Source organism: Bufo gargarizans, chromosome 4 (genome assembly GCF_014858855.1).
Source record: "Bufo gargarizans isolate SCDJY-AF-19 chromosome 4, ASM1485885v1, whole genome shotgun sequence".
NCBI classification, from domain to species: domain Eukaryota; kingdom Metazoa; phylum Chordata; class Amphibia; order Anura; family Bufonidae; genus Bufo; species Bufo gargarizans.
Genome location: NC_058083.1, coordinates 53,473,775 through 53,500,594, shown reverse-complemented (window position 1 = coordinate 53,500,594; position 26,820 = coordinate 53,473,775). Strand labels below are relative to the sequence as shown.

At 45.2% G+C, this 26,820-nt stretch overlaps 1 protein-coding gene across 2 annotated transcripts; it reads left to right on the top strand.

Annotated features, from left to right (window-relative positions):
• Positions 1-645: 645 nt before the first annotated feature.
• On the top strand, positions 646-22,963 carry FAM166C (family with sequence similarity 166 member C). 2 transcript variants are annotated; one of them, XM_044292472.1, is made up of 4 exons: positions 646-786; positions 19,151-19,424; positions 21,980-22,092; positions 22,923-22,963. In XM_044292472.1, the coding sequence occupies exons 1-4, from the start codon at positions 713-715 to the stop codon at positions 22,927-22,929; spliced, it is 468 nt and encodes a 155-aa protein (XP_044148407.1). In that variant the 5' UTR covers positions 646-712; the 3' UTR covers positions 22,930-22,963. The 2 variants fall into 2 exon arrangements, with proteins under 2 accessions (XP_044148407.1, XP_044148408.1); XM_044292473.1 differs by lacking the exon at positions 646-786 and adding an exon at positions 6,943-6,984.
• Positions 22,964-26,820: the final 3,857 nt, after the last annotated feature.

Sequence of the window (26,820 nt, the reverse complement as noted above, 5' to 3'; positions counted from 1 at the left end):
ATGTACAGTGTGATATCACCAGATGTAATCCAGTAGTTGTTGGATTGTGTTACATGCAGGGTGTATGTACAGTAGTAATGTACAGTGTGATATCACCAGATGTAATCCAGTAGTTGTTGGATTATACTACATGCAGGGTGTATGTACAGTAGTAATGTACAGTGTGATATTACTGGATATAGTCCTGTAGTTGTTGGATTGTGTTACGTGCAGGGTGTATGTACAGTACTAATGTACAGTGTGATATCACCAGATGTAGTCCAGTAGTTGTTGGATTGTGTTACATGCAGGGTATATGTACAGTAGTAATGTACAGTGTGATATCACCGGATGTAGTCTTGTAGTTGCTGGATTGTGTTACATGCAGGGTGTATGTACAGTAGTAATGTACAGTGTGATATCACCGGCTGTAGTCCTGTAGTTGTTGGATTGTGTTACGTGCAGGGTGTATGTACAGTACTAATGTACAGTGTGATATTACTGGATGTAGTCCAGTAGTTGTTGGATTGTGTTACACATCTAATACGTGCTGTGCTACTGTGTGTAGCATGACATCATGGAGGAGTGTTGTTGCTCGGTGACTGTTTGTTGTGACTCTCCTGGGGACATTGTGTAGTAACACTAAGGAGCAGGCGACTGCTGGGACACTCCACCCTGCTGCCCGGGATCTTGGATTTCCCTGTGAATCACATTACTGCGGAGCACCTGACAGATGGCATCCCGGAGCGCGGGCACCCTCATCACCCACAACAATGCCACCTACATCCCACCTGCTGTCATGCCTGGGTAAGCGGTGTGTATGTTGTCAGATGCTGGACGGGGTTAACCCTTTCATCAGCCATCACAGTGGACTGTCCCTGATATGGTCAGTTGTACTTTTAGTAAAAACACTGCAACACCTGAAAACACAGAAAAAACACAAGACAAGGAGAAGTCAGTAATTTACTAACAATGAGCCGTACAGGGAAACACAGCGGCAGCCGAGTACACACACAAGCCCTCCGCCAACCCTCGCTGACCGCCGCCACTGAGCGGCTCCCAGCATGCTCTGCAGGACGGGCTTGGTCTCCCGTATATAGTAGATGCCAGCTTTCAGTATTATAGTAATGAGAAAATTATTACCTGCATATGATTGCATTATATTAGTCTGCAGAACATTGCCCTGTCTTCTCTACCTCATGATATACACATGCAGAAATAGTCTGCAGATTATTACACCACTGACTTTTCTACAGATCTGCAGAACGATGTTCTGTCTTCTCGATCTTCTGACAGATACATAGTGATAGGTTTGGCAGATTATGACACCACTGACCTCTCTAGATATCTGCAGAACATTGCTCTGTCCTACCTTCTGATGGGCACATACAGATATATTCTGCAGATTATTACACCACTGACTTTTCTACAGATGAGATCTGCAGAATATCTCTCTGTCCTCTCTGCCTCCTGACAGATACATAGTGATAGATTCTGCAGATTATTACACCACCAGCCATTCCAGTCAGCTGCAGAACATTGCTGTTCTCCAACTATTACCTAATATATATATATATATATATATATATACAGACGTGGACAAAATTGTTGGTACCCTTTGGTCAATGAAAGAAAAAGTCACAATGGTCACAGAAATAACTTTAATCTGACAAAAGTAATAATAAATTAAAATTCTATAAATGTTAACCAATGAAAGTCAGACATTGTTTTTCAACCATGCTTCAACAGAATTATGTAAAAAAATAAACTCATGAAACAGGCATGGACAAAAATGATGGTACCCCTAGAAAACACAGAACATAATGTGACCAAAGGGACATGTTAATTCAAGGTGTGTCCACTAATTAGCATCACAGGTGTCTACAACCTTGTAATCAGCCATTGGGCCTATATATATGGCTCCAGGTAATCACTGTGTTGTTTGGTGATATGGTGTGTACCACACTCGACATGGACCAGAGGAAGCAAAGGAAAGAGCTGTCTCAAGAGATCAGAAAGAAAATTATAGACAAGCATGTTAAAGGTAAAGGCTATAAGACCATCTCCAAGCAACTAGATGTTCCTGTGAGTACAGTTGCACATATTATTCATAAGTTTAAGATCCATGGGACTGTAGCCAACCTCCCTGGACGTGGCCGCAGGAGGAAAATTGATGACAAATCTAAGAGACGGATAATCCGAATGGTAACAAAAGAGCCTAGAAAGACTTCTAAAGAGATTCAAGGTGAACTTCATGCTCAAGGAACATCAGTGTCAGATCGCACCATCCGTCGTTGTTTGAGCCAAAGTGGACTACATGGGAGACGACCAAGGAGGACACCATTGTTGAAAACGAATCATAAAAAAGCAAGACTGGAATATGCCAAACTACATGTTGACAAGCCACAAAGCTTCTGGGAGAATGTCCTGTGGACAGATGAGACAAAAATCGAAGTTTTTGCCAAGGCACATCAGCTGTATGTTCACAGACGAAAAAATGAAGCATATCAAGAAAAGAACACTGTCCCTACTGTGAAACATGGAGGAGGCTCTGTTATGTTCTGGGGCTGCTTTGCTGCGTCTGGCACAGGGTGTCTTGAATCTGTGCAGGGTACAATGAAATCTCAAGACTATCAAGGAATTCTAGAGAGAAATGTACTAGCCAGTGTCAGAAAGCTTGGTCTCAGTCGCAGGTCATGGGTCTTGCAACAGGACAATGACCCAAAACACACCGCTAAAAACACCCAAGAATGGCTAAGAGGAAAAAATTGGACTATTCTAAAGTGGCCTTCTATGAGCCCTGACCTCAATCCTATTGAGCATCTTTGGAAGGAGCTGAAACATGCAGTCTGGAAAAGGCACCCTTCAAACCGGACACAACTGGAGCAGTTTGCTCATGAGGAGTGGGCCAAAATACCTGCTGAGAGGTGCAGATGTCTCATTGACAGTTACAGGAAGCGTTTGATTGCAGTGATTGCCTCAAAAGGTTGCGCAACAAAATATTAAGTTAGGGGTACCATCATTTTTGTCCATGCCTGTTTCATGAGTTTATTTTTTTACATAATTCTGTTGAAGCATGGTTGAAAAACAATGTCTGACTTTCATTGGTTAACATTTATAGAATTTTAATTTATTATTACTTTTGTCAGATTAAAGTTATTTCTGTGACCATTGTGACTTTTTCTTTCATTGACCAAAGGGTACCAACAATTTTGTCCACGTCTGTATATATATATATTATTGTTTTATTATACTGACAGATTTGCAGAACATTGCACTACTCCAACCGCCTTTTGGCATAGTCTTATTGTTTTGCAGAGTATTACACCACTGGCCTTTCTGGTGATCTGCAGAGTATTACTCTTTTCCACCTTTCCCCTAAGATTTATTGATATATTCTGCAGATCCACCACCGCAGAACATTACGCCCTCTCACAGATGCCCTTTGCTTTATTGTAAAGCTTTGATTTCAGCTTCGGACCTCCCCCGGTCCTAGGATATATAGTAGGGCCCCGACATCCGAGGGCGATCCCAGAAGGAGTGCACCCAGGAATGAGGGGCGCAGGAAGACGCCCTTTATAGATTTTGCATCTATGGAAATGTCTTTAATCTCTCATTAGGTTTGGTACAGAGACCTCCGCAGGGTTAATGGAGTTCAGTCCTCCGGCTGGAGTCATGCAACCTCAAGGCCTCGTGCAGACGAGCGTGCCGGATTCAGTCTGGATGCGTTGCGGGTGGGTTCAGGGAAACCCGCGCAAGTTCGCACGCACTTTGTTTGCGATTGCGTTGTTCAGTTTTTTCCATGCGAGTGCAAAGCGTTTTAATGCTGGTACTGAAGTTCGGGTTTGGGTTCGGTGTTCTGTAGATTTTATTATTTTCCATTATAACCGGGAGGTTCTTCGATCTTCATTCAGTAGGGCCTGCGCTGACGTCACTGCGCTCACCACGTGATGTCACGCACTGCCTTGTTCTGTACACGCCCATAGAAGCCTATGGGTCTGTGAAAAATCACTGACACAACGCGGATGACATCCCTGTTCTGTCCGTGGCTTTTGGCAGACCGCTGGTAGGAGATGATCTGGAAATTCATTTTCAGCTGAGCAGTGTCCGTGGAATACACGGACGACACGCAGAGGGCGAATAACAGGACCAAACACGGATCCTTCAGAGACGGATGAAACACGGACAGACACGGAAATGTGAACAAGGCCGTAAATTCATAATGGCCTAGGACATGGGTCAGCAACCTCCGGCTCTCCAGCTGTTGTGAAACTACAACTCCCAGCATGCACCATTCACGTACATTGGGAGTCGTGCACCGGGGTCATGCACACGACCACTGCCCGTTTTACGATCGGCAAAACACGGATACCTGCATTTTGTGGGACGGAAGATCCTATCCTTGTCCGTAATGCGGACAATAATAGGACATCTTTTATATTTTTGCTGACGGCACAGAATGGATAAACGGATGCGGACAGCGGCCCCATTGAAGGGTGGATCGGATGCGAACAAGAAATACGTTAGTGTGTAATCGTCACACTGTAGAGCTGCTGCCGCCACCGTGGCTTCCTGGGCACCTACCCACCGGTGGCATCAGTTTTCTTCTTTCTGGAGGAGAGCTCATTGGCATACTTTGCCTGATAGACGCCCTGCACCCAGTGCATCTCCTCAACAGGAGCCAGTGGGGGTCATTTTTACACCCCTTTTTGAACACCCAATATTTTGACACACGGGCGTTTTTTGCGTTGCGTTTGACAGACTGGAGTGTTGAGAGTGTGGCGGGGGGGGGGGGGGGGGGGGGCCAGGACATCAGCCTCATCAAATTTATTAAGATTTACCCCTGGAAACAGGCGTAAACGTTGTCGTAAAACTACAGTCCGGGGCTGATCTAGTTTGTCCTGCTGACGGGCGCCCAAATTATCATGGAGCATCTTCCGCCAGCAAAGCCTGCGCAAAACGGGGGGAGGAAAAAGCCAATCTTTGTACATTACCCACAGTGACCCTGCAAAACATGAATACAGTACTTTAGGTCCCTCTTTGGAATCCCTGTGTGTCGCGGTTTCCGTAAATGCGCGGCGGCCCCATTTATTCCTGCGGCAGTTCGGCGATACCTGGGCACGACCAAAAAACTTTGTGTAGCCATACCCTGGGATGATTGGCAGCCTTCTCCCGATTACAGTGTAGGGAGAAAGCCATCAATCATCGGTGAGTGGGAGGGGCTTGCAGATGGGCGGAGCTATTCCAGCAGCTCATGAATACACTGAATTTCTCAGAAACTTCGCTACGGACGGGGCTGGAAGTGGTTCGCCTGCCATTATCGGATGCCGCCCTCAGAGCGGTGTGGGGGGGACATCCCCTTTAATAGACTATAGGTGAACCGTGGGGGTTTCGTTGGAGAAGTCGCGCTTCTGCGGCTGGCGGTGTATTGCAAAGTCCTGCTGTATCTCTGGGGGGACGCCGGGGCCATGTACTGCAGACAATTAGTGTCAGCAGCGAGCAACACTTTACTGCTGTTTAATTAGTTTCTTTATTTATTTATTATGTATGAATTATTAATCCCGGCATCGTGTCCGCACGAGTCGCGCTGTAAACCGCGGCAGGACGCCGCTGCTCCTCGCCTCCGCCAGTACAGAGCTCTAGGACTGCACATTATCTAAAACCCTCCTTTCACATACCACGCAGACACGGGGAGAGGGAGCCAGTGAGCACTGACCTGTGTAAAGTAAGTGAACCCCCCCCCAGTGGCACTCTGGGGTCTCAACGACTGGAAGTCGCCATCATAAACGGAAATCCTTGATTGCTGCTGAATAGGTTTGGTCAGCGACGTCTCCGCCTCAGAAATCAATGAGAAGCAGAACCTGCGGCAAGAATGGCAATTTTAGGTGGATTTCCACTTTAAGAAGGAATATCTAGGAGAGGCAAAAAAATATAATAAAAGCGTTTTTTGTTTTTGGGCTTTTTTGTTTCTTTGCATGTCTTAAGGCCTCTTTCGCACGAACGTGACGGATAGGCTCCGGAGGCGTTCAGTGAAACTCGCACCACTTTGCAAGCAAGTTCAGTCAGTTTTGCCTGCGATTGCGTTCATCTTTTTCCGTGCAGGTGGAATGCGTTTTGATACGTTTTTCACGAGAGTGATAAAAAAACTGAAGGTTTACAAACATCAGTGAAAAACGCATCGCACCCGCACTTGCTTTCGGATGCAATGCGTTTTTTTTTACAGAAGCCCCATTCACTTCTATGGGCCAGGGCTGCGTAAAAAAAAAACACAGAATATAGAACATGCTGCGTTTTTCACGCACCGCAGAACTGATGCACAAATAAAAAACGCTCATGTATACAGCCCCCATTGAAATGAATGGGTCCGGATTCAGTGCGGGTGCTTTGCGTTCACGTCACACATTGCACCTGCGCGGAAAACTCGCTCGTGTGAAAGGGGCCTAAGGCTGAGTTCACACGGGCGTGTCCGGATTAGGTCCGGATGCGTCCCGGTGTATTGCGGCAAACCCGCGCGATTGTGTACGCAATTGCAGTCAGTTTTGACTGCGATTGCGTTCCGATGTTCAGTGTTTATCACGCGGGTGCAATGTGTTTTGCACTCGCGTGATAAAAAACCGACTGTGGTACCCAGACCCGAACTTCTTCACAGAAGTTCAGGTTTGGGTTAGTTGTAGTGTAGATTGTATTATTTTCCCTTATAACATGGTTATAAGGGAAAATAATAGCATTCTGAATACAGAATGCTTAGTACAAGGGCAATTGAGGGTTAAAAAAATAAAAAATAAATTAACTCACCTTGTCCTCTTCATCGCGCAGTTCCCGGTCTCTTCTGATGAGCTGTCGGCTAAAGGACCTTTGGTGACGTCAGATCACATGCTCCAATCACATGGTACATCACCACGGTGATGTACCATGTGATTGGAGCATGTGATCTGACGTCACCAAAGGTCCTTTAGCCGACAGCTCATCAGAAGAGACCGGGAACTGCGCGATGAAGAGGACAAGGTGAGTTAATTTATTTTTTATTTTTTTAACCCTCAATTGCCCTTGTACTAAGCATTCTGTATTCAGAATGCTATTATTTTCCCTTATAACCATGTTATAAGAGAAAATAATACAGTGAATAGACTGTCACCTAGCAACCATGAGTGAAAATCGCACCGCATCCGCACTTGCTTGCGGATGCTTGCGATTTTCACTCAGCCCCATTCATTTCTATGGGGCCTGTCCTGCGTTACAAACGCAGAATATAGAGCATGCTGCGATTTTAAAGCATTGCAGAAGTGATGCGTGAAAAAAATCGCTCATGTGCACAGCCCCATAGAAATGAATGGTGCCGGATTCAGTGCGGGTGCAATACGTTCACCTACCGCATTGCACCCGCGCGGAAATCTCGCCCGTGTGAACTCAGCCTAAAGGTGTTGAAGACAATTAGAAACACATGGCTTCCCTCCTCCAGAAACAGCACCACTCCTGTCCACTGGTGGTGCTTGGTATTGCAGTGCAGCTTCATTAAAGTGAATGGGGCTGAGCTGCTACACAACCTGTGGACAGGGGGTGGCGCTGTTTTAGGGAATAAGCAGCTGTGTTTTTCAGGTTGATCTGACCGAGGTTGTGACTAACCGATGCAATCACTAACAACAAGGGCTCAGGCACACAAACGTATCCTCTTTCCGTGTCCGTTCCGTTTTTTTTTTTCCGTCCCGTATGCAAAACCAGGAGTCCGCAAAAAATAAATAAAAAAAATGACTGCGTGCATTCAGGTTTCCATACGTCCCCATGGCCTGTCCGCAAAAAAGATGTCCTATTCTTGTCCGTTTTTTGGACAAAGATAGGCATTGTTACAATGGATTCGCCAAGAAAACGTATGCAGTACGGATCTCACATGGATCTCATCCGTATTTTTTTGCGGATCGCAAAATACATACGGTCGTGTGCATGAGCCCTAAGATTCCCCTAAATGTGCCAGAGGAGAAACCCAAAAAGTAAACTCAACCCCTAGACTCATTTTTAAGAAGGTCGGAGCTTATGCCACGCCCCCAATGTTATGGTGACCGGTTCCCTTTAAATATGTTCCTATCCGTGTGATGAGACCCTCATAAGCAACAGTATGAAGGAGCCTCGTTGCTTCATGCGACATTGCAGCCCGTCCTCTGAAGTACCAGGCACAGGCGCTTCCGTCCATGCAGCTGTGCCTCGTGAGCTCAGCCCCATTCACGTCAATAGGGCTCAGCTGCAGTACTAGGAGCAGCCACCAGCAGGCAGTGGCGCCATGGCCTGGTTCAGCAAGTGCCCATGTGCTCGCTGGTGTGGAGGTACCAAGGGTCAGACCCTCATCCTACAAATTAAAGGGGGTTATCCCACGATTATTGTGAAAAATGAAAATCAGACATCATATAGGACATGATGGCCCCTTTCTAACAAAGCTAGAACCATCCCTGGACCTTACATGGAACCAGAGATCTCCCCATTCGTTGCTCTGCTAGATTTATCATGCAGACAGCTCAAGGGGCGTGTCCTTTCTGCTGCAACTCAGGGTGCGTGTCCATTCTGCTGCAGCTCAGGGGGCGTGTATCAGCTCTCCCTATCACAGCTCAGGGGGCGTGTCCATGCTCTCCCTATCACAGCTCAGGAGGCAGATGAAGGATGAAACTGAGCATGTGCGGCCATCTCAGTGAGCAGGTCAAAGAAATAGGAAGAAAGCAAACAGCTGGTGGCGCTATACAAATAGATTTTGTTAACTAATTCAGCGGCTATACTAAATGTTTAATTACGTGCAGATCCAGGTGCTGGTTTGAACACTGTAGAATATTTTTCGTGGGACAACCCTATGAATGTAATTCCTGGAAAGCTCCTTTAAGAAAACATTCTGTAGCCCTGGATCCCTGCCCTCCATCAGCTCTGCTGCACCTGTCCTGAGAAGTCCTAGTTTCTGCACCAGAATGGAAAACAAATGCAGTTTTCTTAGCGAAAATAAATTTTTCATTAGCTCGGTTACATAAGACGGGGCCCGGGATAATGTTACCGGCTACCTGACAAGACGCTGCGCTGCAAACGGCGGCCTACCTGCATTACTGAGCGTAAAAGCGCCATTATCCATCCTGACCTCAATCCAGGGACAAGAACGTCCTCCTGGGAGCTTAAAGGAACACTCCAGGCAGAACACCAACAGTGTCTTATGATTCACCGAGGTAAAAATGGCGCCAGGGCATTAAAAAGCCAGGTCACAGCCAGGTAGAAAAAAGAAAAGCTGGTGCAAAAAGATTCAAAACTGATCAATTTGCTGAATCCCATGTTCTTCACATTTTGCCAGAGGAGGCGGAGCATGACAACAAGAGATAGTGTGTCATCAGAGCATGGCTTGCCCAAGGCATTAACATGGCATGGGAGTGTTTGGTGATTTTTTAAAAGCTATAGTTTGTCCTACATTACGCTTACTTAAAGGGGTTGTCCCAAAAAAATATTCTAGTTTTCAAATCAGCACCTTGATCTGAACACTTTTGTAATTGCATGTAATTAAAAATTTATCATAGGCACTGAGTTATTCAATAAAATGTCTCTGAATAGCGCCACCTGCTGTTTGTTTTTAATTCTTATTTCTTTGACCTGCTCACTGAGAAGGCCGCACATGCTCAGTTTCCTCCTTCAGCTGTCTCCTGAGCCGTGATAGGGAGAGCTGAGACACGCCCCCTGAGCTGTGATAGGGAGAGCTGAGACACGCCCCCTGAGCTGTGATAGGGAGAGCTGAGACACGCCCCCTGAGCTGTGATAGGGAGAGCTGAGACACGCCCCCCTGAGCTGTGATAGGGAGAGCTGAGACACGCCCCCCTGAGCTGTGATAGGGAGAGCTGAGACACGCCTCCTGAGCTGCAGCAGAAAAGACACTCCCCTTGAGCTGTCAGCTTGATATAAACCTAGCAGAGCGATGAATGGGGAGATCTCTGGATCCATGTGAGGTACAGGGCTGGTTTTTATTTTTTACATTAATCATGGGATTAACCTTTTAAAGGGTTTGTACAGGATGAGAAAAACATGGCCGCTTTCTTCCAGAAACAGTGCCACATCTGTCCACAGGATGCATGAGGTACTGCAGCTGAGCCTTTCAGTCCGGCATGGTTTCTGGAGGAAAGCGGTCAGGTTTTTCTCAATATGGACATCTCCTTTAACCACAACATCAAACAGGAATTCTTGGTGACCGGTCCATGTACTGCCTGGTAACTGGTGTCTCACTTGTGCAATGATCTCTCCCTGGTGATCTAGTGTTCGGTACCTTGCTTCTAGCGATCCAGTTCATTAGTATCAATACTGGGTAGGCCAGGACTTTATGTCCTTCCCTGGTTTATTGGCCATCTCTGTTGAGGTCACAGCATCCATAGTGGCTACAGAGACCTACTGAGAGCTTGGTATTATCCATGGTGGTGTAAAGGTTAGTAAATAATGTCCCTGATAATCTAGGGAGTTAGAAATATATTCCCAGGGTCAATGTGTGTGTCTAGGTGGTTAGTGAATATTGTCCTGGTGGTCGAGTGAGTTATAAATCCCCTTAAAGACCATATTATCCTGGTGTCAGGTGGTAATTATATTAATGGCTATACTGTAAGTAAAATCCTGAATGCCCTTCCTAATTAACCCCTTGACAACATGTGCCATACATGAACGGAGCATGTTATCTCGTTGAAGATGGCGTCCACGTCAGAGCAGAGCTCCTGGGTGCCTGCTGATTCACACAGCAAACACCCAGAGCTAATGTCTGTAATCGGCCATAAAGCCGATCACAGACATTGAACTCCTCAGATGCTATGGTAAATTGCGACCGCAGCATCTGAGGTGGTTTTCCTTGGGAGTGTTGCACTTCTGGGGCCTGAACAGCTCCTCCACATGGCAATCGGTGGGAGCTGTTCGCTCTTTGTCATAGCCTTGGATCTTCATAGGGACCAAGGCTATGGTAGCGCAACTCCCGTAAGCTGCAATAGTAATTCATTGCAGTCTATCGGACAGGTGATCCAACAATCGCTTGTTAAAATCTCCCAAGGGGACTTTAAGTATGTGTAAAAAAAAAATAAGAAAAAAATGAAAAAAAAAAGAAGAAGAGTAAAAACAAAGTTTAAAAATTGAAAAAAATAAAAATAAATTAGAAAAAAATTCAAACCACTGCCCTTTCACCATATTAAAAATAAACAATAAAAAACTGAAATAAAGATCACTTCAACTGCCTTGCCCCAAAATGTCCATACTAATAAATATATTTATCAAAAACGGTAAATGGTGTTACAGAAAACAATATCAAAATGGCCAATTTGCCTTTTTTGTCCCTTCACCCTCCGAAAAAAATGGAATAAAAAGTGATCAAAAAGTCTTACACAATCCAAATCAATAAAAACCAAAGACCACCCGCAAAAAATGAGCCCTCACACACCTCCGTAGATGAAGATATAAAATAAAAACAAAAAAAAAGGATTTTTTTTAAAGAGTACCTTCCACCGAATTTTATTAATTGAGATAAGTACCTGCCACCCTACCTGTTTTTTTTTTTTAAATAGTGCTCCTACGCCGCGCTGTTCCCCCCGGTATTTTCCCCGCTCAGTATGCGAATACTGAGCATCGGAGTAATGGGGAGGAGACGCAGTCTCTCTGTGGGCGTCTCCTTCTCCCCTGGCTGTAGCGCTGTCCAATCTCAGCGCAGAGCGTCACAGCCAGGGAGGTTTTTTCGCCCTGGCTGTGACGCTCTGCGCTGAGTTTGGACAGCGCTACAGCCAGGGGAGAAGGAGAAGCGTAGGAGCACTATTTTAGCAAAACAGGCAGGGTGGTAGCATCAGCGGGGGGTACCCAGTAAGTACAGGTAAAACCATCACCAATAAAAACGTCACCTCATCCCGCAAAAAATGACACCCTAACTAAGACAATTGGTCAACAAATATAAAAAACTATAGCTCTCAGAACATCATTTTTTTGTTTCAAATATGCTATTATTGTGTTAAAGTGAAACAAATAAAAAGAAAGTATACACCCCGTCCGTAACAACTAGCTTTATAAAAATATCACATGAACCTCAGCTGAACACAGTAAAAAAATAATAATAAAAACAGTGCCAAAAAAAGACATTTTTTGTCACCTTACATCACAAAAATTGCATCTTCATTTTCCTTTAATTCTTAGGGAACACCTAAAGGGTTAACAAAGTTAGGCCTCATGCACACGACCGTTGTGTGCATCCGTGGCCGTTGTGCCGTTTTCCGTTTTTTTTCGTGGACCCATTGACTTTCAATGGGTCCGTGGAAAAATCGGAAAATGCACCGTTTTGCAGCCGAGGCCGTGATCCGTGTATCCTGTCCGTCAAAAAAATATGACCTGTCCTATTTTTTTGACGGACAACGGTTCACGGACCCATTCAAGTCAATGGGTCCGTGAAAGAACACGGATGCACACAAGATTGGCATCCGTGTCCGTGATCCGTGGCCGTAGGTTGCTTTCATACAGACGGATCCGAAGATCCGTCTGCATAAAAGCTTTTTCTGATCTAAGTTTTCACTTCGTGAAAACTCATTTCCGACAGTATATTCTAACACAGAAGCGTTCCCATGGTGATGGGGACGCTTCTAGTTAGAATACACTGCAAACTTTGTACAAGACTGCCCCCTGCTGCCTGGCAGCACCCGATCTCTTACAGGGGGATATGATAGCACAATTAACCCCTTCAGGTGCGGCACCTAAAGGGGTTAATTGTACTATCATATTCCCCTATAAGAGATCAGGGCTGCCAGGCAGCAGGGGGCAGACCCCCCCCCCTCCCCAGTTTGAATATCGTTGGTGGCACAGTGTGCGCCCACCATCGCCCCCCCCTCCCTCCCTCTATTGTAATAAATCGTTGGTGGCACAGTGTGCCCCCACCATCCCTCTATTGTATTAAATAGTTGGTGGCACAGTGTGCCAACCACCATCGCCCCCCCCCTCCCTCTATAGCAGTAACATTGGTGGCAGTGTGCGGTCTCCCATTCCCCCCCCCCCCATCATTGGTGGCAGAGTTCCGATCGGAGTCCCAGTTTAATCGCTGGGGCTCAGATCGGTAACCATGGCAACCAGGAAGCTACTGCAGCCCTGGTTGCCATGGTTACTTAGCAATAGTACAACAGTAGAAGATTCATACTTACCTGCTTGCTGCTGCGATGTCTGTGAACGGCCGGGAGCTCCTCCTACTGGTAAGTGACAGTTCTTTAGCAATGCGCCGCACAGACCTTTCACTTACCAGTAGGAGGAGCTCCCGGCCGGACACAGACATCGCAGCAGCAAGCAGGTAAGTATGAGTCTTCTACTGTTGTACTATTGCTAAGTAACCATGGCAACCAGGACTGCAGTAGCGTCCTGGTTGCCATGGTTACCGATCGGAGCCCCAGCGATTAAACTGGGACTCCGATCGGAACTCCGCTGCCACCAATGATGGGGGGGGGGGGAAATGGGAGGCCGCACACTGCCACCAATGTTGTTACTGCTATAGAGGGAGGGGGGGGGGCGATGGTGGTTGGCACACTGTGCCACCAACGATTTAATACAATAGAGGGAGGGAGGGGGGGGGCGATGGTGGGCGCACACTGTGCCACCAACGATTTATTACAATAGAGGGAGGGGGGGGGGAGGATGGTGGGCGCACACTGTGCCACCAACGATTTCTAACATTAGAGGGAGGAAGGGGGGGCCCGATGGGGGGCGCACACTGTGCCACCAACGATATTCAAACTGGGGAGGGGGGGGTCTGCCCCCTGCTGCCTGGCAGCCCTGATCTCTTACAGGGGAATATGATAGTACAATTAACCCCTTTAGGTGCCGCACCTGAAGGGGTTAATTGTGCTATCATATCCCCCTGTAAGAGATCGGGTGCTGCCAGGCAGCAGGGGGCAGTCTTGTACAAAGTTTGTAGTGTATTCTAACCTGAAGCGTCCCCATCACCATGGGAACGCCTCTGTGTTAAAATATACTGTCGGATCTGAGGTTCACGAAGTAGCTCATATCCGACAGTATAGTCTAACATAGAGGCGTTCCCATGGTGATGGGGACGCTTCAAGTTAAAATATACCATCGGATTGGAGAAAACTCCAATCCGATGGTATAAAAGAACTCCAGACTTTACATTGAAAGTCAATGGGGACGGATCCGTTTGAAATGGCACCATATTGTGTCAACATCAAACGGATCCGTCCCCATTGACTTGCATTGTAATTCAGGACGGATCCGTTTGGCTCCGCACGGCCAGGCGGACACCAAAACGACTTTTTTTTCATGTCCGTGGATCCTCCAAAAATCAAGGAAGACCCACGGACGAAAAAACGGTCACGGATCACGGACCCACGGACCCCGTTTTTGCGGACCGTGAAAAAAAACTGTCGTGTGCATGAGGCCTTAGTAAAATCAGTTTTGAGTAACTTGAGTTTCTACAATGGGGTCATTTATGGGGGAAAGGGGGGGGGGGGGTGCCACTATGTAAGCCCCACAAAGTGACTTCAGACCTGAACTGGTCCTTAAAAAGTGGGTTTGGGAAATTTTCTAAAACAAATTTAAGAATTGCTTCTAAAATTCTAAGCCTTCTAACCTCCCCAAAAAATAAAATGACAATTCACGAAATGATGCCAACATAAAGTAGACATATGGGGAATGTTAAGTAATAAATATTTTATTAAGTATCACTTTCTGTTTTAAAAGCAGAGAAAATAAAATTTTTAAAATTGCGACTTTTTCCAAAATTTTGGTAAATTTGTGATTTTTTTCATAAATAAAGGTGAAATATATTGACTCAAATTTATGACTATCGTGAAGTACAATGTGTCACGAGAAAACAGTCTCAGAATGGCTTGGATAAGTAAAAGCGTTCCAAAGATATTACCACATAAAGTGACGCATGTCAGATTTGCAAAAAACGGCCTGGGCAGAAGGGGGCGACAACTGGCCCGGGGTAGAAAGGGTTAAAAAAAATTATAATAAAAAATAAACAATCATGGTATTGTTGTAATCATACGGACCCAGAGAATGAACGTAACAGTTCAGTTTTACCTCTTAGGGAACACAGTACAAATAAAACCCATAAAACTATGGCGCAATTGCATTTTTTCCCCAATTTTCCATCCCATTCACTAAATAGAGGGTTTTTTTTCCTCTAAAGAAAACTTAATATGACATTTTCTGAACACAGTAACAGGACCTCGTCCTCTGACATTATAAATATTAAGCATTTCACTCCCCAGCCAGGAGGTGGCAGTGTTGTGTCTACGGATGGTAATACTCTAGTGTAAGAGGAAAAATGCCCGATTCCTTCCATAAAGCCTCAACATAGGTAAATTGCATTTTTTTACCTATCGATTATATCTATCCATTTTGCTGCTCACACCTCCAGCAGTTTACATCAATTTGCACCACATTCAATAAAAATAAAAGAAACTAATGCAGGGAATGGCGAGCCCCCAGGAGACCAATTACAGCATATATGTCAGGCGAGGGTTTACACCGCCATCAGATGTTATTTCACTGTTCTCTCCATTGACAACCGAGGCTTGCATAATAGAAAGGAGAAAGGGTGAAAGACAAGAGCGAGATGCTACATAATACATTGCCTCCTTAAAAAATTTACAGACAAGCAGTATTAAGAGCATGTGTGATAATGTGGCAGCCGGCAGAAAACCCGTATAGGACTTCTGCTCGCCCACAGTAACATATATCAGTAGAAAGCACAAAGACGAAAGAGAATTCCTGAAATGCAACAGGACTAGAGGATTCAGCCGGAGGAACGCAGCAAAGCAACAGTGCAAGAAATTACTATTGAGATAGAACTATAATAAATATATTCATAGTCTGAGAAACCTTTCCACTAGAGGTAAAACAACATGAGATATGAGCAGCCATGTGTAACAGGAACATCCAATTAGCAATTCCCTATATCATCTGTGGTTACATGTACAGAAAATATCTCCAAAGCTGGGAATGAGCAAACTGACAAAAATACACTATTATACTGTACAAGAATATAACTACTATAATACCACCTCCTATGTACAAGAATATAACTACTATAATACTGCTCCTATGTACAAGAATATAACTACTATAATACCACCTCCTATGTACAAGAATATAACTACTATAATACTGCTCCTATGTACAAGAATATAACTACTATAATACTGCCCCTATGTACAAGAATATAACTACTATAATACTGCCCCCTATGTACAAGAATATAACTACTATAACACTGCCTCCTATGTACAAGAATATAACTACTATGATACTGCTCCTATGTACAAGAATATAACTATTATAATACTGCTCCTATGTACAAGAATATAACTATTATAATACTACCTTCTATATACAGGAATATAACTACTATAATACCGCCACCTATGTACAAGAGCATAACTACTATAATACTGCTCCTATGTACAAGAATATAACTACTATAATACTGCTCCTATGTACAAGAATATAACTACTATAATACTGCTCCTATGTACAAGAATATAACTACTATAATACTGCTCCTATGTACAGGAATATAACTGCTATAATACTGCCCCTATGTACAAGAATATAACTACTATAATACTGCCTCCTATGTATAAGAATATAACTACTAAAATACTGCTTACTATGTACAAGAATATAACTACTATAATACTGCTCCTATGTACAAGAATATAACTACTATAATACTACTCCTATGTACAAGAATATAACTACTATAATACTGCCCCTATGTACAAGAATATAACTACTATAATACTGCCTCCTATGTATAAGAATATAACTACTAAAATACTGCTCCTATGTACAAGAATATAACTACTATAATACTGCTCCTATGTACAAGAATATAACTACTATAATACTGCTCCTATGTATAAGAATATAACTACTATAATACTGCTCCTATGTACAAGAATATAACTGCTATAATACTGCCTCCTATGTACAAGAATATAACTACTATAATACTGCCTCCTATGTACAAGAATATAACTACTATAATACTGCTCCTATGTAAGAATATAACTACTATAATACTGCTCCTATGTACAAGAATATCACTACTATAATACTGCTCCTATGTACAAGACTATAACTACTATAATACTGCTCCTATGTATAAGAATATAACTACTATAATACTGCTCCTATGTACAAGAATATAACTGCTATAATACTGCCTCCTATGTACAAGAATATAACTACTATAATACTGCTCCTATGTACAAGAATATAACTACTATAATACTGCCTCCTATGTACAAGAATATAACTACTATAATACTGCTCCTATGTACAAGAATATAACTACTATAATACTGCTCCTATGTATAAGAATATCACTACTATAATACTGCTTCTATGTACAAGGACAGAAGGAGGTTTTCCTTCACACTATCGCACAGGATATACAATGCAGCCCAGAATAGATGTGACAGTAATTACACATTGATCTTTGGATAATGCCTGTAATTTTCTGAATTGTTATTTTGTATACAGAGGAGATTCTCTTTCGGTTCAGACAGGGATTACGTTCAGTAATGAATCGTGGACTTTGCTGATGTTTCTGTAATTAAACGTATTATCTCCGTCTCTCAGACTCATTAGATCAATGCCGGTCTAACTGCCCGAGGAGCCTCATGAAACCACAGATCAGTCAAATACGTTTTTCCTGGTACAAACCTGTTACAGAACAGCTGATGAATTTAAGGCCGGGGTCACATAACGTTTTTGTCTTCCGTTTCATGTATACGTTAAACCGATGCTATACAGTACTTTACCATAGTGTCCCAACGTAAAAAACAAACAAAAACGTATTACCGTATTTTCCGGAATAAAAGACGCACTTGGGACGTAGAGGAGGAAATAAGAAAAAAAAAATTTTTGTTCAGACCCCCAATCCTTATCAGACCCCCATTCTTCATTAGACCTCAGACCCTCATTCATCAGAGCTCAGATCAGACCTAAAAAAATAAAATCAGACCCCCCCAAACTCCATCCGACCTCAGATCACAGTCTCATCAGACCCCAAAGCTACATCAGACCTCAGATCTGATCCCCCTAGCCTCAGATCAGAGCCCCACCAGAACCCCTAGCCTCCTTTAGACACCCATCAGCCTCCGATCAGACCCCTATCAGCCCTCAGACATTTTAAAAATAAATAAACTTACCTCGTATGCTCCGGACGGCGTTGCCACTCTCCAGATCCCTCAACGCTCCCTGCACCTACTGCATGTTGATGACCGCTACCATAAGGGAAGCGATCATTAGCATTCGGACTATAAGATGCACTGCCATTTCCCCCCCACTTTTAAGGGAAAGAAAGTGCGTCTTATAGTCCAGAAAATGCAGTATATCTTTCTTTTTCGCTGGACACTGCAGGATGGAAATGCGTAGCGTACTATACTTTTGCATCCTTTTCCCCCCAAAGTATATCTTAGTCACCAACCATATGCCTTTTTACAGCAGTTATTAAGGAGCCTTACGGTGGCTTAGTCTAAGCACTGCCAAGGGTCTTCCATGTAGCGGAGAGTGGGGGCTCAGCTCTTACATGTGAGCTGGGCTCCTGCTCCAACAGCCAAGTCTTGCAGGAACCCCGATCCGGGCCATTTATCCCCTTAGATACCGAGGCCAGAAACAATCATGTCTCTGAACTCTACAGGGAGTTATTTCCTCCTCATGGCTTGACTTTTGCTCCGATATGCATAGTCAGCTGTGGGACCTTCTGTAGACTGGGCTGTGTCTCTCCAAATCTCCAAGTCTAATCCACTGAATTTACCACAGGTGATGCCAATCAAGGTATAGAACATCTCAAAGATGATCCAGAGGAATGGAAGGCCCCAGAGCTAATGTAAAGGGGCAGAATATTTATGTACAGGAGTAATTTAAATTTTTTCCTTTTTAATAAATTAGCAAAAATTTCTAAAAGTCTTTTTACACTTTCCCATTAGGGGTTGTTGACTGCAGAATGATGGGGAAAACCAATTTTTTTTGCTAAATTTTAACACAAGGAGCAACATAAAAGTGAAAGAGTTTGAAGACTTTCTGACTGCACTGAAGTTTTACCAGATGAGACATTTCCAATGATGTAACTCACTCCTGAAACATTTGGGGTCCTCAATTTTAAATTCTACCTCTTCGGTCTGTGTGATCTGTTGTACAGGTATCGTGGCCACGTCCCTACTGAAGACTTCACTTATGGTGACACCTACGGGAATACCACAGCACGCTGCTTTCAGGATTTACGCTCGGCGGCCCTCAGCTCCAGTCAGAGCCCCTACTGTAAGGGGGGACAGTTTCCTACAAGTTTCTCCAGTGACCCCGCTCTGGTCCTCGGTAACCGCTCTCGAGGTTGGGACCGATTTCTTGACAGTCCCACCTGGTCCCGATACAACGTGGATTACAACCGCACACAAGATCTGAACCAGTTCATGAAGGTGAGATGCATTCACAATTTCTTCAGTCTTGAAACGTTCATCTTGATATCTGTTTATGATGCGGGATAAGGTGGGGGTTATTGAGATATAACTGGATTTCCCCATGGATTTAGGATTAGTCGAGGAAAACCTGTGTGGTGACCTCTCAAGATGCCATCATAGGATGCCGAGAGCATTATTGTACTAGATATACAGTACAGACCAAAAGTTTGGACACACCTTCTCATTCAAAGAGTTTTCTTTATTTTCATGACTATGAAAATTGTAGCTTCACACTGAAGGCATCAAAACTATGAATTGACACATGTGGAATTATATACATAACAAAAAAGTGTGAAACAACTGAAAATATGTCATATTCTAGGTTCTTTAAAGTAGCCACCTTTTTTTTTAATCAGATAATTTTTATTATTTTTATCATCAATTGACTTTCAGATCAAATATCCAAGTATCAAAAAGACATCAGTTACAAAGGATAAACGCATAAAATATCACTCATGCATAGTGTACACAATGCATATCTTATGACTGTAAGACATCACAAGCGACAGTTTCCAAGATTAACTAGAAATTATACAATAAACCTAGTCCCATACCCTTCCATCAACAAACATCCCTATAAACTCCCCCCCCCCTTCCCTCCCAAACCCTCCAAGAGCAGGACATCGTTTCAATAGGAGCATTACTACCTCATAATTTTTTTCCCCCTTCATATCGGCACCGTTCCAATGATTTTAATACTTATAAAAAGCAATGAATTCAAATTAACCATACTTCCATACAGTTATGGTACTCAGCCCACGATCTCATATCACCAAAAGTAGCCACCTTTTGCTTTGATTACTGCTTTGCACACTCTTGGCATTCTCTTGATGAGCTTCAAGAGGTAGTCACCTGAAATGGTCTTCCAACAGTCTTGAAGGAGTTCCCAGAGATGCTTAGCACTTGTTGGCCCTTTTGCCTTCACTCTGCGGTCCAGCTCACCCCAAACCATCTCGATTGGGTTCAGGTCCGGTGACTGTGGAGGCCAGGTCATCAGGCGCAGCACCCCATCACTCTCCTTCATGGTCAAATAGCCCTTACACAGCCTGGAGGTGTGTTTGGGGTCATTGTCCTGTTGAAAAATAAATGATGGTCCAACTAAATGCAAACCGGATGGAATAGCATGCCGCTGCAAGATGCTGTGGTAGCCATGCTGGTTCAGTATGCCTTCAATTTTGAATAAATCCCCAACAGTGTCACCAGCAAAGCACCCCCACATCATCACACCTCCTCCTCCATGCTTCACAGTGGGAGCCAGGCATGTAGAGTCCATCCGTTCACCTTTTCTGCGTCACACAAAGACACGGTGGTTGGACTCGTCAGACCAAAGCACAGATTTCCACTGGTCTAATGTCCATTCCTTGTGTTCTTTAGCCCAAACAAGTCTCTTCTGCTTGTTGCCTGTCCTTAGCAGTGGTTTCCTAGCAGATATTCTACCATGAAGGCCTGATTCACACAGTCTCCTCTTAACAGTTGTTCTAGAGATGTGTCTGCTGCTAGAACTCTGTGTGGCATTGACCTGGTCTCTAATCTGAGCTGCTGTTAACCTGCGATTTCTGAGGCTGGTGACTCGGATGAACTTATCCTCCGCAGCAGAGGTGACTCTTGGTCTTCCTTTCCTGGGGCGGTCCGCATGTGAGCCAGTTTCTTTGTAGCGCTTGATGGTTTTTGTGACTGCACTTGGGGACACTTTCAAAGTTTTCCCAATTTTTCGGGCTGACTGACCTTCATTTCTTAAAGTAATGGTGGCCACTTGTTTTTCTTTACTTAGCTGCTTTTTTCTTGCCATAATACAAATTCTAACAGTCTATTCAGTAGGACTATCAGCTGTGTATCCACCTGACTTCTCCACAACGCAACTAATGGTCCCAACCCCATTTATAAGGCAAGAAATCCCACTTATTAAACCTGACAGGGCACACCTGTGAAGTGAAAACCATTTCAGGTGACTACCTCTTGAAGCTCATCAAGAGAATGCCAAGAGTGTGCAAAGCAGTAATCAAAGCAAAAGGTGGCTACTTTGAAGAACCTAGAATATGACATATTTTCAGTTGTTTCACACTTTTTTGTTATGTATATAATTCCACATGTGTTAATTCATAGTTTTGATGCCTTCAGTGTGAATCTACAATTTTCATAGTCATGAAAATAAAGAGAAGGTGTGTCCAAACTTTTGGTCTGTACTGTACCTGAATGAAGGTGCTCTGTGGGGCTCCTGGCTATATCCTTTCGTAACAGCGCACCATGTGGTCAGAAATAGTATGGCAAGTAATTTGAATAATGCAAGATTAACTATCTGTTCAATCTATTTGGGGTGCTCCATTCTGTATAAGGTACATTCATTTTTCTTAGGTTGATGATAGATCCTATTCACTGTCCATAGTTTCCAAAAATGGAAAATTCCTTTAAGTTATCTAAAACACCACCCTGAAATCAGGGCTATGGAACAAGTGAATGCCAAATCTATATTACTGATGTTGGGAAAAGTCTCACATTACCAATTACTGTTTCAGAGCGCACAGCAGCACCGGGATCACTACCGGGACAAAACCGGCACCGTGCACCAGGTACCACACTTCATCCTGCCCGTCAAGAATGAGGAGACCTACCCCCTACCCCAGCAAGAGTGAGTACAATACTGGAACTGACCAAACCAGAGCGACTGGCTGATTATTATTCAATTTGCAGCAAAGTCCCAGCTGTGAGGATCATTTAGGCACAACTAAGACCATTGACTCCAGTCTATCTGCATTGTCTGTTGGGAGTCTGAGGTGGCCTAAACCTCAACCTTCTGTCTCATTAGATTCTGTCAAGTCCCTCCCTCATGCTTTACACTATCTATCTGTTAGAGCCTGAGGTAGTCTGAAATCCGCCTCCTGCCCCATCAGGGGCTCAGAGTGCTGCTCTGTCCCTTCCTTCTCAGTGGGCAGGTTAGTGCCCAACCCCTCTGTGGTGAAAATGAGTAGCACCTTCAGTAGTAGCTCTCTAAAAGTAAGTGAACCCCTCTAATCATTGGGTTCAGACTCTCATAGTTACTTTTTCCTTGGGTTTTGAATTAGACGAGGAAAATCTGAGGAGTCGCATTGCGTCTAAAGCTGGGAAACTCTGCTAGGGGTGGTGGGGGGGGGGGGGGGGGGCGCAAATACTTTTTAAAATCCTCACAGGGGTCAGGATACTTTTCTCGTGACTTAAGAGCCATACATGTAAATTTCAATTCCAGTGGAATTCCTTAAATTTGTCACCCAATTCCTGCCGATATGGCAAAAGGAGTCTAAGGCCTTAGTAGCAGGAAATGCCCTGGTAGTCCGGCGCTGTGGGAGCTGGTTCTTGGTGACCTCTCCGCCACTGGATAGACGTATGCCTTCCATTAGTTTGGAGAGTCCAATGATCCAGCATGATGGTTCTAAATATTAGATGTTTTCTGATTATTAACAAATTCTTCACTTTTCTTTTCAGGCTTTAACCTTCATGGACGCCAATAAAATCTTTGACCCGACCTCGAAATACCGAATGTATTGTGTCCTCTGTGTATTCTACTAAATTCTTGTATCGTGTACTGTGTCCCTGTCCAAGGGGGTCCATCTCAGGTCCAATTCCCTTTCTAAAGGTTCAAACCAGCCTTTAATCCTTCAGAGAATAGGAAAAAGATTGAGTAGGCATCAAACAAGCATCAGGTCTTCCTGGAGGGGCATGAGATAGGGTGAACTAGCACGGGTTTGGACTGGGTCAATTTAAATCGGGCCCCCTCTAGCCCACGTAACCCAGAGTCCAGAGGGAAAAATAATCATCCAGTATCCAATCTTTATCTGTAGACACCCCCTCATGTAGACATGCCATTGCTATGGCCTCTGTCCTATGTGCAGAGCTGTGACCCCTTCCCTCCTAGTTTTGTTCTTCTTTCTAGCGTTTTCCATAGACTTCGTTGTCTTGACATCTTACATTGTACGCACATGAAGTGTAGAGCTCGGCTGCCTTTATATTCCACCCACATCAACTGCTTGAGATCCTATTCACACTGGCATAACAGAGAATCTCCCCTGATCAGCCACGGTGGAGGATGTGGGCCCAAGACTTCTGAGAATGTTACCTCTCTGCTGTGCTAGGACTTTGAGCTTTCTTGGTCTTCTAGATCTGTATTGTCTTGAAGAACACTTTCTTAAAGCTCTATGGGCTCTGGTTTCAACACCATACCTGAGCTCAGCACCTATTTAAAGGCATCTGAACATTTTGCTGAAGATGATTATGTATAGAGCACAGCTGCAGTCAGAGCAGGTGGAGAACATTGGTAGTTAGTCAGAGACAGAACTGAGGTCAGGTCAGGTGGAGAATACATAGTCAGAGAACAAGACTGAAGTCAGCACAAGCAGAGAACACTGGTAGTCAGAGAACAAGACTGAATTCTGGGCAGGTGGAGAACACTGGTAGTCAGAGAACAAGACTGAATTCTGGGCAGGTGGAGAACACTGCTAGTCAGAAAACAAGACTCAAGTCAGTAGAGAACAGAATGAAGTCAGAGCTTGTACAGAAGACTGGTAAAGAACAAGACTGAAGCCAGGGCAGGTGGAGAACCTTGGTAGAGAGACTGAAATCAGAGCTGGTGTAGAACACTGTTAAAGAACAAGACTGAAGTCATGGTTGTTTACACAAACCTCCCGGCTGCCGCTTTTCATCTTCCAGCATCTGTCCAACACCCCCTGGAGAGAGCGCTCAGACATGGCCGCCTTCCTCGTCTGGTCAGTAAACGTCACATCTCTCGTCGCCCTGTGACCCTATAATACAGCAGTCACACAGTACACACTGACAGAGCCCACAGCAGGCTTATCCCCCAGGCTGCATCAAGCTGTCATAACGGTTCTGTCCTTATTCCAACTGCAACCAGCTCCATGTGCGTTGGGCATCTGCCTATACACAGCAACCAATCAGAAGCTGAACTGCTGTGTAAAGCATAGAGGACAGATCAGCTGATTAAACTGGATTTCAGATGATCCTAAACTCTATTGGACAATTTAGCTAAACGTCAGTTACTCATCACAGATGTATACTAATGGAGCACTGCTAAAAGGCATCAAATAGGAGCTAGCAATGCTGCAGTGCAAAGCATGGGGCTATCAGCAGCCTAAGCCTCTGACACGTTACCACAGAATCTATCACACAAATCACCTAATCTACAATCACTCATCATAATAAATGTGGCTAAAATCTGGCCAATCTGCATAAGTCAGGCTACAGTGTAAAGCATGGTGGTATGACAAATGTACAATCTATGCATTTAACTATTAGTATTCGGCGCTCCTGCAGCACCATTTTATGTCAGTAAAAGTCTTACATGTATCCCAAGGAGGGAGGGAGGGGTGTAGGCTAATGTAGGACACCCTGTGGGATGCACTGCAGTCAGCATGGCTCCAGACACCTCTGACAACCTACCAGGACCTTATGGAGTCACTCCGGGCCCGTCTACCTGCTGTCCGTGCTGCAGTCACTCTGTATATTAGCTGCTGGTCAGAATAATGGGACTCGTCTGTGTATGGGCTGCGATATTTTTGTGTCTGCAGCATATTCGTAAAAGGTTAACGAGGGCTTTCGCTCCGCTCACTGCTGGATTATTCTACACGGAGAAACCTTGAAAGAGAAAAATCAGCAACATGAAAAGTTCTCATTGTTTTATTGTGTCTGAATAACTCTGCAGCAGAAATCTTCACACGAGCAACCCGAGGAATTCATGGCACCGCCAGCCCCTGCTCTGACGCACTCTGCGCCGCAGTCCCCAGTGTCCTGGTATCTAGTGGATAAGTGTCCTAATTCACAGTGCCTAAGGGCTTTGAGCACCCTGATCCAGGGTGTTCAGGGGTGGGGAGGGCCCCGATCCATGGGGTCAAGGGGTGGAGGGCCCCAATCTAGGGGTGGAGGGCCCCGATCCAGGGTGTCCAGGGGTGGAGGGCCCTGATCCAGAGTGTCCAGGGGTGGAGGGCCTCGATCCAAGGGTGGAGGGCCCCGATCCAGGGTGTCCAGGGGTGGAGGGCCCTGATCCAGAGTATCCAGGGGTGGAGGGCCCTGATCCAGGGTGTCCAGGGGTGGAGGGCCCCGATCCAGGGTGTCCAGGGGTGGAGGGCCCCGATCCAGGGTGTCCAGGGGTGGAGGGCCCCGATCCGGCGTGTCCAGGGGTGGAGGGTCCCCGATCCGGCGTGTCCAGGGGTGGAGGGTCCCCGATCCGGCGTGTCCAGGGGTGGGAGGGTCCCCCGATCCTGGTTGTCCAGGGGTGGGAGGGTCCCCGATCCGGCGTGTCCAGGGGTGGGAGGGTCCCCGATCCGGCGTGTCCAGGGGTGGGAGGGTCCCCGATCCGGCGTGTCCAGGGGTGGGAGGTCCCCGATCCGGCGTGTCCAGGGGTGGGAGGGACCCCAATTCGGCGTGTCCAGGGGTGGGAGGGTCCCCCGATCCTGGTTGTCCAGGGGTGGGAGGGTCCCCGATTCAGCGTGTCCAGGGGTGGGAGGTTCCCCCGATCCTGGTTGTCCAGGGGTGGGGAGGGCCCCGATCCAGGGTGGTTTCTGTTGACCAAAAGTTTACTCCTCTGGTCTGTGGTATCCTAATCTAGGGCACCTACTAGTTCAGTACCCTGGTATCTAGTGACTCCAAGGGGTTCTCCACTTTGGAAAACCCTTTTGATGAGCCGATGACAGGGCGCCTCATAGTGGGGACCTTCAGCTGTAATCTGTAGGGTCACTTGGTGCCAACTGTTCAATGTCCCTGCAGCGCCACCACAGAATGGAATGAGGTATTACACAGTCCTCAATGAAATCCACGGGCTGTCAGTATAATGCACCGATGTGCCAGGTTCTCCGAAGCTGCAGACCCTCAGAACATGCTGGGACTTGTAGTTTTCTTACAGGTTTCTTACAGGTTTCTTACTGCCCGATTAGCAGTAAAATACATACAGAGCACATAGATAATACATGTGATCACTGAAACCCACCACATAACACAGACATGGACTGATCGCATTAGATGCGCTGACACACTGTAACAAATGATCAGCACATGAGACAGATTTCTGTTTCTGATGGGTTTAGCTCACAGAGAATTGTCTAGACTGGATACAGTTGTAACAAACCCTCAGCTCTGAGATCTTCATCAATAATTTAACATTACAGGCAAATCTCACTGTTCTGAAAACCGACCAGCACTGCTACATCCACACAATCACAGCGCGTGTGCCTCACTGCATTTCCTAGCCCCAGAGCAGGGCTCACTGCTGAAATACGGACAACTGCAGCTTCACAGCCGCAGCCCCAAGTGAGAGGCTGCAGAACGCGCTGCACTGCAGTGCCGCCCAGTGGTGACAACGGGTCACTGCAGAGGT

What these genes read in the sequence shown, in the direction of transcription:
- FAM166C (XM_044292472.1), top strand. Translation starts at nt 713, where the DNA reads ATGGCATCCCGGAGCGCGGGCACCCTCATCACCCACAACAATGCCACC. An exon ending in CCACCTGCTGTCATGCCTGG is followed by an intron (nt 787 to 19,150) that starts GTAAGCGGTGTG and finishes TCTGTTGTACAG; the next exon opens with GTATCGTGGCCACGTCCCTA. An exon ending in ATCTGAACCAGTTCATGAAG is followed by an intron (nt 19,425 to 21,979) that starts GTGAGATGCATT and finishes TTACTGTTTCAG; the next exon opens with AGCGCACAGCAGCACCGGGA.